This window comes from Chiloscyllium punctatum, chromosome 49 (genome assembly GCF_047496795.1).
Source record: "Chiloscyllium punctatum isolate Juve2018m chromosome 49, sChiPun1.3, whole genome shotgun sequence".
Taxonomy (NCBI): Eukaryota; Metazoa; Chordata; class Chondrichthyes; order Orectolobiformes; family Hemiscylliidae; genus Chiloscyllium; species Chiloscyllium punctatum.
In genome coordinates, this window is record NC_092787.1 from 16,912,719 (window position 1) to 16,928,343 (window position 15,625).

General features: G+C 43.2%; 1 protein-coding gene across 19 annotated transcripts in view; it reads right to left on the minus strand.

Annotated features, from left to right (window-relative positions):
* The window catches only part of LOC140469666 (netrin-G2-like), a 148,601-nt gene that overhangs the window by 116,577 nt on the left and 16,399 nt on the right, over nt 1-15,625 (minus strand). For all 19 annotated transcript variants that reach the window (XM_072566400.1, XM_072566403.1, XM_072566395.1 and 16 more), the window contains one exon: nt 14,733-15,376. In XM_072566400.1, the coding sequence (XP_072422501.1) occupies nt 14,733-15,376 (644 nt within the window). The remainder of the gene's footprint in view (nt 1-14,732; nt 15,377-15,625) is intronic.

Consider the following 15,625-nt stretch of genomic DNA (forward strand, 5'->3'; position numbering starts at 1 on the left):
TTATTTTGAAAACAATTTTTTTTGGTTGCTAACTTATGCTGTTGCCTTGTGCCAATTGAAATATGGTGGAAACTAGGAAATTAATGATTTCCTTGTGTGTTATGCCTTTAAGTTTAATGGGGAGTTTATTATTAAGGATGTTGGTGTATGATTCCAAATCTGTTTCTGTGAGAATCTAAACACGCCCACTCATCAACACAAATACAGAAATATTGTTCCTATGTGGCTGTATCTCCTAATTAATGAGGTTGTGAGCACAAAAAATGAGACCCCTAAGCCAAAAGAGAGCTCCCCAGATCTCAAAGTGAGTGCTTGAAAGAATCTATATTTTGACACTTGGGTCAGCAATTCTCAGCCTAATTGAGTTTCCATTACAGACAACTGATCTCAAGCGTTTACCATACAGGAGAATGTATGATCAAAAAGCCGTGAAGAGGGTACAGGACATTGATTAGGCCACTATTGGAAAACTGCATGTAATTCAGGTATCCCTGCAATAGGAAGGATGTGTGAAACTTGAAAGTGTTTGGAAAACATTTACAAGGATATTGCCAGGGCCGGAGGGTTTGAGCTATAGGGAGAAGCTGAATAGGCTAGGTCTATTTTCCAGGTAAAAACAATGACTGCAGATGCTGGAAACCAGATTCTGGATTAGTGGTGCTGGAAGAGCACAGCAGTTCAGGCAGTATCCAAGGAGCAGTAAAATCGACGTTTCGGGCAAAAGCCCTTCATCATGAATAGATCCTCAAGCACGGAGGCTGAGGTGATCATTTAGAGGTTTACAGAATCATAGATTAAATAGCCAAGGTCTTTTCCCTGGGATGGGGGAGTCCAAAACTCAAGGGCAGAGGTTTAAGTTAAGAGGGGAAAGATTTAAAAGAGACCTAAGAGGCAACTTTTTTATGCAGAGGGTGGTGCCTGTATGGAATGAAGTGCCAGAGGAAGTGGTGGAGGCTGGTACAATTACAACATTTAAAAGTCATTTGAATAGGTAAATGAGTAGGAAGGGATATGGGCCAAGTGCTGGCAAATGGGACTAGGTTAATTCTGATCGGCATGGAAGAATTGGACTGCTGCACATCTCTATGACTCTATGATATTAAAACCTTTGTTATCCCAACCAGCTTCCAGTAGGTAAACATTGTTTATACGTTGTTGTGGTTCTGTTTGCCGAGCTGGGAATTTGTCTTGCAAACGTTTCGCCCCCTGTCTAGGTGACATCCTCAGTGCTTGGGAGCCTCCTGTGAAGCGCTTCTGTGCTGTTTCCTCCTGCATTTATAGTGGCCTGTCTCTGCCGCTTCCGGTTGTCAGTTCCAGCTGTCCGCTGTAGTGGCCGGTATATTGGGTCCAGGTCGATGTGTTTGTTGATAGAGCCATGCCTCTAGGAATTCCCTGGCTGTTCTCTGTTTGGCTTGCCCTATAATGGTAGTGTTGTCCCAGTCGAATTCATGTTGCTTGTCGTCTGTGTGTGTGGCTACTAAGGATTGCTGGTCGTGTCGTTTCGTGGCTAGTTGGTGTTCATGGATGCGGATCGTTAGCTGTCTTCCTGTTTGTCCGATGTGGTGTTTTGTGCAGTCCTTGCATGGGACTTTGTACACTACATTGGTTTTGCTCATGTTGGGTATCGGGTCCTTCGTTCTGGTGAGTTGTTGTCTGAGAGTGGCTGTTGGTTTGTGTGCTGTTATGAGTCCTAGTGGTCGCAGTAGTCTGGCTGTCAGTTTGGAAATGCTCCTAATGTATGGTAGTGTGGCTAGTCCTTTGGGTTACGGCATGTCCTCGTTCCATTGTCTTTCCCTTAGGCATCTGTTGATGAAATTGCGGGGGTATCGTTTTTGGTGAATACCTTGCTCTTTTTTTTGCAGTTCTGGTGTGCTGCAGTGTGTTGTGGCCCTTTTGAATAGTGTCTTGATGCAACTTCGTTTGTGTGTGTTGGGGTGGTTGCTTTCATAGTTTAGGACTTGGTCTGTGTGTGTAGCTTTCCTGTAAACCTTTGTGGTGAATTCTCCGTTCGGTGTTCTCTGTACCATCACGTCTAGGAATGGGAGTTGGTTGTCCTTTTCTTCCTCTCTAGTGAATCGGATTCCTGTGAGTGTGGCGTTGATGATCTGGTGTGTGTTCTCTATTTCTGTATTTTTAATTATTATAAAGGTGTCATCCACATATCTGACCCAGAGTTTGGGTTGAATTTGCGGTAAGACTGTTTGTTCTAACCTTTGCATTACTGCTTCTGCTATGAGTCCAGAGATCGGTGAGCCCATGGGTGTTCCGTTGATTTGTTCGTATATTTGGTTGTTGGATGCGAAGTGTGTCGTGAGGCACAGGTCCAGTAGTTTAAGTATGCCGTCTTTGTTGATAGGTTCACCGTCCTGTTGTCTGTTATGTCTGTCCAGCAGGTTGGCTATTGTTTCTTTGGCTAGTGTTTTGTCGATAGAGGTGAACAGTGCCGTTACATCAAATGAGACCATAGTTTCTTCCTTGTCTACATGTATATTTCTGATGATGTCCAAGAATTCCTGTGTCGATTGTATAGATTGTCTGGATCCGCTGATCAGGTTTTTCAGTTTCTGCTGTAGTTCTTTAGCCAGTTTGTGTGATGGTGTCCCTGGTAGTGAAACTATGGGTCTGAGTGGGATGTCTGGTTTGTGCACTTTGGGTAGTCCATAGAATCTGGAGGTGTTGTTGCTTTCAGGTTTCATTCTTTGTAGGTCAGACCTGGTTATCTGTCCGTTTTTTTGTAGATTCCTCAGTGTGTTGTTTATCCTATTGGTGAGCTGTGGGGTGGGGTCAAACTCCCTCTTTTGGTAGGTGTTGGTATCTGCAAGTAGTTGTTGTGCTTTTTGGATGTACTCTGCTTTGTCTAGGATGACCGTCATTCTGCCTTTGTCTGCTGGTAGTATAATTATGATCTTATCGTTTCTTAGTGAGTTTAGTGCTTCCCTCTCCTTGGTGTTGAGGTTACGTGTTTGTCTTTTCCTTGTTATCAGAGGTACGATACTTTGTCTCACTGTTTGTTGTGTCTCTTCTGTCAGTCCATTGTTCCTGAATGTGCATTCTAGTGCTGCTAGGAAGTCTGCTGTCTTGGCGTCCCTGTGGTTGTAGTTGAGTCCCTTGGCCAGTATTGTTCTTTCCATGTCTGTGAGCTGTCTGTGGGAGAGGTTTTTAACCCAGGTGTGTGTTGTGGTGTCCTCTCTGTTGTGTGTTAGTTCGGCCATTTTTTTCTTTTCGTGCCGTTTTTTTGCGGTGTGTTGTCCTGTTCTGTCCTATGGTGACGGCCTGTTCTATGGTCCGGGTCCATTCCTGATTGGTGGTTTTTGAAATTAACGATTTTTGGCGCGCAATTTCTTGTCTGTATTTGTGTAGTCTGTTGTGAGCGTCTGTAATCATTACCTGGATCATCCTGAATCCGTTCTGCCTGGCTGTGTCCCTGGCTTGTGGATTGTCGACTGGTGGTCTGTATCTGACACATAACAGCACAGAAGCGCTTCACAGGAGGCTCCCAAGCACTGAGGATGTCACCGAGACAGGGGACGAAACGTTTACAAGACAAATTCCCAGCTCGGCGAACAGAACCACAACAACGAGGACCTGAGCTACAAATCTTCTCCCAAACATTGTTTATATGAAATGATGAGCAATGGTGTTGTGGCCCATAGAATTGGAAGATAGCATTGAGAGGTGGTTTGTGTTGGGACTGTGCGGAGTTCCTGATGTAACTACCTCACTAGGAAGTACTCTGGAAATTGAAACTTTCAAACAATTGACCACCCAGCATCTAGAACCCTGGACAAATATCTCCAATTCTGAGTTAGAGTCAGAGAGTTCAGATGGATCCAGCATCCTTCACTTAATAGTTAGGCACAAGAAGCTAGAAGAATTAAATCCTGCTCTAATTCATGGGTAATTATTAAAATTACTTCCACCATCCCATAACCTAAAGGCCATGCAATAACCCCCATCACTGACCCCCAGATGTGATATCTGTTGAAACCCTTTTCAATTCTTTGGTTACTAGGCCAAAGCCTGTGGCATATGTCTCAATGAGAGACCTCTTTTTTCTTTAAAACCAAAATAATCAAAATTTGATCCATCAAGCCAGGTTTCAGTCAGGGATTTGCCCTATCCAGTAATAATATTAGCTGAAATCATTGTAACAGAAAGAATAATAAAAGCCTATGCTATAACTATAGATGTCTCATTATATTTACCAGACTGTGTTCGTCTCTGTGATGTTTGCCCCAACTCACAAGGGACATTCCCAGGCTCTTCGAGGCCATGAAGACATGGCTTCACTTCCCTGAGCAGCATCGAGGCTGAGACAGCAGTCTGCAATGCCGGGCACCACCCAAACTCACATAACTGACCACAAAATAACACACCAACATAAATGACCATTTTAGATTTGGTTACCTTCACATGGATCTATTCCAACAGCGGTCAGAGGTACAGGGCCATGTTTTTCCCTCTACTGACTCAACTCAAATATATTGACCCGAACCTTCCATCTGGGTCAGAATCTATATTTTCAACCCACATCAGACTAAAGGTTGCCCACTTACCTTTGGTGCTATTTTTCCAGGTTTTTCCAGCCTTCAGACCAGCAGCCTGCCTAGCTGAAGCAGTGTGGTTGACTGAATCCATGAATCCTTACTGCCAGCCGCAGAGACAATTGGTGATGCAAACACTCTCCTTTTCCAGCAGGTGGTGCCCTATTCGGTAGGTCAGTTGAGGGTATAGTGCCAGGTGGATAAGTAGTGCAGATGGCTGATGGGAAGGAGGGTGCATAGTGTCAGGTTAATTGGCAGTATAGTGGTGGTTGAAAGTACTAGTGCGTGGTGGGTGGGAAGTATGGTTCCAGGTGGATGGGGGGCTGTCAATGAGGTCATTTGGGGATATAGGGTCAGCTGGGTGAATGTTACAGGCGCCAGATGAGTGAAGGTGGAGCCGGAAAGTGGACAGGGTTGGCAGGAAAGGATGAGGACTCAGGATAGGTCGGGGTGGGAGGGAAGTTGGGGGCTGCTGCAGGGGTCCAGTCAGTGTCCTGGTTTGCAGGTGGATGTGAATCATGTCAGGTCCATGTTGGGTGGAGTTCACATCCATGAGGAATTGGATCAGGTCTGATCTTGATGTGTGTCAGGTCCAACAGTCTCAGGGTCAGATCGGGTGGTTGTTGGATCATTGGCGGACAGCAGGCAGAGCATGTCAGATTCAGCCAATCCGAGTATCTGGAGGGTGTTGAATCTGTCAGAGATGGGGGTGAATCACAGGTCATTCAGAGGACTGTTGAAGTCAGGATGGATGGCAGGGTCAGGGTGTTAGATTTGGAAGGGAGCAGGGGTCAGGTTGGGGGTGTAGGGTAGTCATTGGGTCAGGATAGAGAGTCTGTGGTGGGACAGGGGGTGGGAGTTGGTGGGGGGTGGTTTAGTGGGCAGTGCTCAGTTGTATAGTTTTAGCCAGATGTTAGAGCAAGTTACAAGACTGCAACCTCTCCTGGAGAACTGTTCAGGTAGGGTGGTTAGAACGATGTGAAATCTCCAGCTGTAACTTTGAGTTGGGGTTCTCTTTGGAGGGTTCCAGATGCCGGGTAATTATCCATTGGAAATTCAGCTTCCCCAGGCAATTCCCATTATCCCGCACTATGCATGTTCCTGTAAGCTCTGTCTACTCTGCTTGGACACCTATTGCAAGACCTGACCTATATGTTTAACTCAACATGTGGAGATTTTCATGAGATCGTGCTGGCTTTTCTCCTGAAATCCACAAAACCAACACAAACAGGTCACTGGACCCAAAATGTTGTTTCTGTTTCTCTCTCCACAGATGCTGCCAGACCCTGTTGGGTTTTTCCAGCACTTTCAGATTCTGTTTCAGATTTCCAGTGGTTTTATCATAAACTGGGAACCTTCCTCTTTTCCTGCCCCATACTTGATGTGGTATGGTTCCCCTCAAATATAATAAGCAACTGTCTTGCTCAAATATGGAGAGATACCTACTGTCACTTGTGGACAACAGCTGACTCCCTATATCAGGATTATAGTAATATTACTTAAGTAGACAATAATACGATAGAGTCTGTCAGAATATAATGAACTGGATGGAATCTGTCTTTCTCATGGTGACCAGTTTGTAGATCTGAATTGTAATATAGTAAGCTTCTATTTAAAAGCTGAAATTTCATCCTTCCTTGCTTAACTCCGTGATTTATTTCTGTGCCAACTTTCTTTCTTACCCAACTACTCTGCCTATACCACCAGCCCAATCCTCAATCTTCACTCTTTCCCTTCCTGAAGGCTCCTGCCACCTCCACCAATGGTTCTCTCTTGCCTCTCAATCACATAGCCCCGGTGTATGTGAAAACAAAGGCAAAAACAATCATCAGCCACCTCTTCTCCTGTCTCTTCTCCCTCCTCCATGCTCAGTGTAGGCACAGGCAGTGATTCCAATCGCAGCCTACATAATCTCTCCATCTGCACCAGTTCCACGTCTGAAAATATTCTGATTGCTGGCACATACAGTGCTTACAACAAATATCAAAGGAGCAAAACTCACCCAAGGACAGAAGCAATGACAGGATGACGGGTATAATTATTGAAGATATCGAATCAATGCTTCATAAATGTGACACATACCAAGATTCAGACTTGTATTAACATAAGGGTCAGTGATAGAGGTCCATTGCAAAGTCACTGCAGTCTTTTGATGCTGATTTTAAAAGAAGCATAGCCATTATTACAGGAATGAAGAACAACCATGTGTCTCTTCACCATGGTAATGTCAAGAATAAGTGATGTGATGCATTTTGACACAAATTCTATTATCTATTACAATGTCTTGTAAACAAAAAAAAAATTTTTAATGTATGGTCTTATCAAGGCGTAGCTTATTAGTATTGGGAACAAAATGGTCCATTTTGGATTATCAGTCAATGTCAAGGACAGTTGGTTCAGAGATGATACAGTGAAAACATCTTTTGCTCTTGCCCAGTAATAGACATGGTCAGATCCATAGATTGTATTTATTGTACAGCTATGTCCCACGGTGCTGCAACAACTCCAGAATAGCAACTCCGCACCCCACACTCACTGTGATGGTTTTACATGACCCAGACTAACCATCATGTGGCTACTGTGATTATCTATTTCCACTTAATTGGTGTCAGTATTACAGTTAGCCTGTATGAACTAGGAACTGATTAGACTGACCTGTCCAATTTGCATAGGATTCTTAAGTGAATAAACGATGTGTTTTGTGTCTGCTTTTAAATAGTTAGGATAAGTCATTGTTTCAAAAAATGGCACAAGCCTACTGTGTCCATTGCAGCTCTTTGTGAAATCTCTTTTGTTCTGTGGAAAGTGAATCCACACAACTGCCTGCAATGCAGATAGTTCTCATCAATGTTGGATTGATTAAGAATATTTTGTTGTGAATATTCATCTGAGCCCTCTGGCGATTGAATTCATCCTACTGTAATCTTGTCATGTTAATCTGTGAATGGATGTGCTTTGAATTTTATGTCAACAGTATGTGGTTCTTATAAATTGTGGTTTAAGGTTGATATTGCCATTAGCTGGCCTGCCATTGTTTCTTTCTTTGATGTAATCAAGCTTGATGGATTTCCTTATCTTAAAAATGTTTGGATTTGAAGGAAGAAAATATCTCTATATTGTAATGACTTAGAGATGCTGGTGTTGGACTGTGGTGTACAAAGTTAAAAATCACACAACACCAGGTTATAGTCCAACAGGTTTGTTTGGAAGCACTAGCTTTTGGAGTGCTGCTCCCCCATCAGTAGTGCTGCAAAAGCTAGTGCTTCCAAATAAACCTGTTGGGCTATAGCCTGCTGTTGTGTGATTTTTAACTCTGTAATGTAAAGTATTCTAATGCTGATTAATTTCAATTGATTGTACTGAATTTGCTGTATGTGCATTAGTAACTCTTATGTACATAATTAGAGACTGTCTATTTAACTGCTTGCCAGAAGAAGAAAAGACTTATTTAAACAGTGAACCCAACTGTATGTCAGGTATGTTACTGATTGTGCTGTGTAGTGTTGTACTTATGCCTCTATTTCTGTAAATCAAGTGTAAATAAATCTGGACAGCAATTGCCTGGACAAAACATTTTCAGTTTGGTGATGCTTTCCACCTTCCAATGGTTGCTATTAATTGTTAGTCCAGCAAAAGAAGATCATCGTTTGGATCAGATGCTGTGGTGTGAAGACTATGAGCAAGAACAATAACTGACATTCCACAACAAGTATAAGCAAGATGGCCTTGGCTAACTGTGAGACACATGAGCTTGGGGGCCACACTATTGGTCTACAAGAAGCTAGATTAGCTATCACAGGTTCTATGTGTGAGGCTAATTATATTATATTTTCGTATGGAGCAAACACTGAAGCCCACTATGAATATGGTACAGGCTTTGTAGTGAACCACCAGCTGACACAATATCAACTTTGGAATGCTTCATCTCCCTATGGCAGTCATCTGACATAAGAGCAGTCAATATCATATGTGTCTGTGCACCAACTCTGTACATCAACAGTTCAAAGAGCATTTGCGTGACTCAAATATCAAGGGCAATGACTGCAATGCACGCATTAAGTCAAAGAGTGATTTATGGCCAATGTGCCATCAACAAAGCAAGATCAACAATAATGGACAATCTTATCTTGAGGTTTATGCCCTGAGTGACCTCTGCATCCTCCATACCTTCTTTCAGGGCACACACACCACCATAATATATCATAGTGTCTCCCAAGGTCTGGACATTGGCACCAACTAGACCTGCTCATCTTGAAAGGCATGATCTGCCCAGTGCTCTCCACACCTACATCTAATAACGTGGTACATTGCAACAACAACTACTCTCGTGTTAGCAGCAACAGGCAGATAGACCACAAAAGCTTCACAGTTACAAATGGGATGGCCTGCCATGCAGTAATATCCCTTACACAATTACTGCTGCCAAATACCAAAACGTTGCACTACTTCCAGAGTGCTGTTCTCAAAATGTTACCAGGAAGCGCTGATGCTGGTTCTGATGACGCTTGCTAGTCACTCACTTCAATCATCTGTGAAGCAGCAGCAGAATAACTTGGTAATGGTGGAACCACAGCAAGGATTGGCTTAAGACCTACTGAGCTGTGGTGGCATCCATCATTAATGCAAAATATACAGTCTACGTGATGCATAGCATGAACCCAACAGCTAAAACACTACAGGACCTGACAGTAGCTAAGACAGTTGTGCAAAAGACTAGGAGCTACAGTGAAAATAAACAATGCATCAACTTCTGTCAAGAAATCCATTCAGCCTATGACAATGGAAATTTATGAGCTATGTATTAAGGGATCAAGAGGGCTAGGTCTGACAATCAACAAAGATGCCTGAATTTGGCAGAGGGTGACATAGTCACCAGGGACATAAACTGATTTCCCACTGGGCTGGCATTGCTTTGAGCTGTACTAGTGTAAGTCAAACATGTCTCAATCCATGTGGGAGCCTGACCTGCTGCTTACTGCCATTGATGTATTCAGTGAACAACATCTCATCACTGGAGCTTGAGAAAGCCATAGACTGCTCAGCAAACAGAGGGCTGGAATTCCCCCAAACCGTTCAAGCCCATTTATAGCGACACCTTTACAACTGTCTCTTTCTCTGCCAGAAAGAAGGCTCCATTCCACCGGAGACAATAAGATGCAAAAGTCACATTTTACAGAATAAAGGAGACAGCAACTGCAGGGGCATCTCACTCTATACTTCAATTCATTCACAGGTGTTGATGTTGCTGGCCAGGCCAGCATTTACTGCCAATCCCTATTCCCCATTAAGAGTCGATCACATAGTTGTGGGCCTAGAGTCACATGTAGGTGAGACCAGGTAAGAATGACAGATTTCCTTCTTTAAAAGGATTAGTGAATCAGTTGGGTTTTTATGATAATTGGCAATCTGGATATAGGTTTGCTCGCTGAGCTGGAAGTTTCATTTCCAGATGTTTCGTCACCCTACTAGGAAACTAGAGCTGCAGGTGAAGCACTGCTGATAGTTCCTGCTTCCTATTTATATGTTTGGGTTTCTTTGGATTGGTAATGTCATTTCCTGTGGTGACATCACTTCCTGTTTTTTTCTCAGGGGGTGGGAGATGGGGTCGACCTCGATGTGTTTGTTGATAGAGTTCGGGTTGGAATGCCATGCTTCAAGGATTTCTTGTGCGTGTCTTTGTTTGGATTGTCCTGGGATGGATGTGTTGTCCCAGTCGAAGTAATGCCCTTCCTCATCTGTATGTAAGTATACTAGTGAGAGGGGGTCATGTCTTTTTGTGCTAGTTGGTGTTCATGTATCCTGGTGGCTAGTTTTTTGCCTGTGTAACAAGCACTACATTGGACAAACATCAAGTTAGACCCCATCTACCACCCCTGAGAAAAAGAACAAGAAGTAGCTTCCCCATAGGAAATGACATCACCACAGGTAATGACATCACCAATACAAAGCAACCCAAACATATAAATAGAAAGCAGGAACTATCAGCAGTGTTTCACCTGGAGGCCGACTTAAGATGTTACCTAGTAGGGTGACGAAATGTCTGGAAATGAACCTTCCAGCTCAGCGAGCAAACCTACATTCAGAACCTCAACCTGAGCTACAAATCTTCTCAAACCTTGCTAATAATTGACAATGGTTACACAGTCTCCATTAGGCTTGATTGTAATTCCATATTCATTATTTCACCATTTAAATACAGTCTCCATGTTATATTCAGCTGCTATGCTCTTGCCCTTTCACTCAGTCTGTCTGAAATTCCCTGAACCTCTTTGCATTCTCCTCACAACACACATTCCCACCGAATATTATATCATTAGCAAACTTGGAAATAATAAAATGAGTCCCCACATCCAAATCATTGGCATAGATTGTGGAAAAGCTGGAGTCTAAGCACTGATCGTTACAATGTGCCACTGGTCACAGCCTCTAACCAGAAAATGACCCATTCATTTCGACACTCTGCTTTCTGCCTCTTAAACAATCCACAATACAGGCCCCAATTACTCCAGTTTTGTTTCTAGAGACTTACCACGTGAAATTTTATTAAAAGCCTTCCAAAAATCCAAATGTGCGCTGCTGGATCTGGTTCAGGACAGTTGTTCCACAATGGAAAGCAAGCAGTAGGGAGGTTGAACAGGTTTTGATCATATAATAGAATTTAGACTAGAATCTCCCACAGATTGGAAACAGGCTCTTCGGCCCAAAACATCCACACTGACCCCACCAAGACCCATTCCCACCCCTATTATCCCACATTTACTCCTGAATAATGCACCTAACCTACATATCTTTAGATTGTGGGAGGAAACTGGAGCACCTGGAGGAAACCCATGCATACACAGGGAGAATGTGCAAACTCCACACAGACAGGCATCTGAGGATGGAATCGATCCCGGGTCACTGCTGCTGTGAGGCAACAGTGCTAACCACTGAGCCACCATGCCACCCACATCAACCAGCTGATGTGTAAGAGAGCTATGGTTGCAAGGATTGGACAATGGTCCAAGATGCACTAGGATGGGGCTAGGGTGGCACAACAGATGTCATCAATATAGACTGAACTTGTGGGACATGGCTGTTGCCAGGCCAGTTGTTTATGAGGTGAATGCAATTCAGGCTGGCACCGAGCCCTGTGGAAATCCATGCCCAGTCTATTCCAATTATACCCCCCTTCCTGAAGTAAATTTGACAACTGTGGTGAGCCTGATTAGAATTTTGGACAGCTTTAGGAGCAGATCCATGCGCAGCAATGAAGTTCAGTAGTGCAATATCTGCTTTTAGGTTGTTTTGGATACCATTTGGCGGTTGCGGTTATCTGATAGTGGACTATGATAATCTGAATATTTTTTGCAAAACTTCTAACAATCTTTAGATATTAGCAAAATCAGATGGGAGAGTCAGTGAATGGGTCTGGGTGGGGTCAGTGTGGACGTTTTGGGCCGAAGAGCCTGTTTCCAATCTGTGGGAGATTCTAGTCTAAATTCTATTATATGATCAAAACCTGTTCAACCTCTCTACTGCTTGCTTTCCATTGTGGAACAACTGTCCTGAGCCAGATCCATTAGCGCACATCCTTTTGATCAAGGAATAGAAATAAAGGAAGTTGCTAACACGTTTCCTGTGAAAAACCCCATCTGTTGAATTTGAACCATTTGTTTGGGTTATCACATTGAGATTGGTCCTTGCTCAATGGGCCTAGAATAGGCCAGGGCCCCTGTATAGCCCTGCTAGGATCTCAATACAAACTGCTTCTGTACTTCTGAAGAGTCAGAGACAATCTTGCACATTACTGAGGGGTGTCCCTTCTACAGACTGAGTAGCAGGTTAATCACATATTTTATGTTAGAATCCCTGTCGTGTGGAAACAGGCCCTTTGGCCCAACAAGTTCACACTAAAACTCCAAAGTGTACCCCACCCAAACTCATTCCCCTTCATTTACCCCTGACTCATACATCCCTGAACACTATGGGCAATTTAGCACAGCCAATCCACCTAACCTGCACATCTTTGGACTGTGGGAGGAAACTGGAGCACCCGGAGGAAACCCACAGAGACAACGTGCAAACTCCACACAGACACTTGCCTGAGCATGGAATTGAACCCAGGTCACTGGTGGTATGAGGCAGCAGTGCTAACCACTGAGCCATCATGCCACCCTGTCTTTAGTCATCTTAAAGTCAGCAATATGATGGCATGATCACTTGGCTTTGAGATTCACATTCACTAAATAAATTAACACACACAGACACTGCACCCCAAAACAAGAACATCATATTCTCAGGTCACATCCAAGGAACAGCACACTGTTTTGAGTAATTATTTCAATAAAGACAGTATGGTAACTAATACATTCTGAGCAAAAAATGGTTGCTTAGAGTGAAATTCTCCCCCTCAGTAGAAGGCCAATAGACAGGGGTTACGGCTTTAAGGAACAGGAGGGTTAGAGTGTTTTGAGGAAGATTAGTCTCATATAAAGCGCGGTGAGTATATGGAACTCACTACCTTCAAGGGTGGTAAAGGCACTTATGAAGTATTTAGATAAGTACCTGAAATGCCTCAGCATATAAATCGTTGGGGCCGATTGCAAGAAAATGGGAAGAGAATTAATGGATTCTTGATGACCTGTGCAGTCACTTTCTAAGCGGTAAAAACTCTCTGGCCTTGAAATTAGCTGTGGCCAAAATGGTCCTTTTGAACGGAAACAAAAGGCACATTCAAAGCTCAGAACGAAGAGAATTGAAAGATAGCAAAGGACTCTTTCAAAAATAATGTTTGCAAACCAGAAATAAGCTTTGAAGTAGATTACATTCAGTTCCTCACTTGTCCAACCTTGTTGGGTTTATTACCATCAGGGAAGTGAACTTATTCCAAATATTGCAAATCCAAACTTGATTCATTTTGGGCCTCTCCTCCTCATAGTTCATGTAAACAGGACCCAAAGCTAACTGTGAACCCAGGAGTTGATTGTTTCTTTTTTGTGCTAACTTGGGCATTTAGATTTGGAATGAACTGCATGAAGACAGTCCAGTCCCAACTTGTCCATATGTCAGTAGACCGGTTAGCCCTGGCTTATATCCAAAGCTTCACTAGTCCTTTTTTTCAGCTTTTGCCCCAGACCTTGATGACTACAACATTCCAGTGTTAGTAACATTACTTTCTCCGATATTTCGTACAATCTATTCCATATAAATTATTTGGATGCAAGCATAAAAGGTACAGTTAGTAAGTTTGCAGATGACACCAAAATTGGAGGTGTAGTGGACAGCGAAAAAGGTTACCTCAGATTACAAGGCGATCTTGATCAGATGGGCCAATGGGCTGAGAAGTGGCAGATGGAGTTTAATTCAGATAAATGCAAGGTGCTGCATTTTGGGAAAACAAATCTTAGCAGGACTTACACACTTAATGGTAAGGTCCTAGGGAGTGTTGCTGAAAAAAGAGACCTTGGAGTTCTCCTTAAAAGTAGAGTCACATGTAGATAGGATAGTGAGAAAAGTGTTTGGTATGCTTTCCCTTATTGGTCAGACTATTGAGCACAGGGATTAGGAGGTCATGCTGTGGCTGTACAGACCATTGGTTAGGCCACTGTTGGAATATTGTGTGCAATTCTGGTCTCCTGCTTATCAGAAGAATGTTGTGAAACTTGAAAGGGTGCAGAAAAGATTTACAAGGATGTTGCCTGAGTTGGAGGATTTGAACTATAGGGAGAGGTTGAATAGGCTAGGGCTATTTTCTCTGGAGTGTTGGAGGCTGAGGGGTGACCTTATAGAGGTTTATAAAATTGTGAGGGACATGGATAGGATAAATAGACAAAGTATTTTCCCTGGGGTGAGGGAGTCCAGAACTCGAGGATGTAGGTTTGAGGTGAGAGGGGAGAGATACAAAAGAGACCAAAGAGGCAACTTTTTCACGCAGAGGGTGGTACATGTATGGAATGAGCTGCCAGAGGAAGTGGTGGAGGCTAGTACAATTGCAACATTTAAGAGGCATTTGGATGGGTATATGAATAGGAAGGGTTTGGAGGGATATGGGCCAAGGGCTGGCAGGAGGAACAAGATTGGATTGGGGCATCTGGTCAGCATGGACGAGCTGGATTGCAGGGTGTGTTTCCGTGCTATACATCTCTATAACTCTTTAATAAAAAGCGAATGAGACTTTGAACAACTCTATTCCAACAATAATCTTACCTGCCCATGATTTCAACATTTGAAATGGCGTAGAAGTATGTATTTAGATATTTCCTCTGAACGAATGTCCCTCCAGTTGCAGGTTTTATCAGCCTGATTCGAAGGTCTGTTAAGGTGAAAAAGTCCCTCAGTCCCTTGTTAATGTCCATTCTCTTGTACAGAGCCTCCATGTTCTGGAGGAGTGTGCCTGCAAAAATGGCAAAGCGTTCCTTGACCTCAAAGTGCAAATTCTTCTCATTTTCAAAGCCCACCCACTTCGAGTAGTCTTCTGTACAGATGACTTGGAGGGCAGTCACAGGCGAGAGATCCCGAACGTTTTTAGCCTCCATTCTGAAAGCCTCCATGCAATCCTCCGCGTAGTATTGGTAAGGCTGCCATGTCCTTCCATAGTTTAGGGACTTCTCCAATATCATGGTGGTGGGTCGACCTGCCTCAAAAGTAATGACTATATTCTCAGTGAGCTGTATGCTCTTATTCCAGGAGAGGGTAATGTTGGCCAAGAGAGGTTCAGGGTATTTGCTCCAAGTCACACTTTGCCAGTAAGTTACAGGTCCATTATTCTCTTGATCAAACATTAATTTGGGCGGGTGAGCCAGATCTGGGTTTGAAGAGTCGCATTCACTAAAGCACATGTAGGGATTGCCCTGAAATGAGAATGTTGAGAAAAGATTGTTTAGTTTGGAGGTCTTGTTTTAAAAGCATACTTACAAATGCATCAAAGACATTTCTATAAACAGGACAGAAACTTTATTACACAAAGCATTGTGCTGTTCCTTGGATGTGACCTGAGAATGTGATATTCTCTTTTCAAGGCCTTTGTTTCAGATTATAATTTCTACAGTAAATCTGCAATTGCCAATTAGCCTCTTTCTGTACGATGACCCATTCGTCTG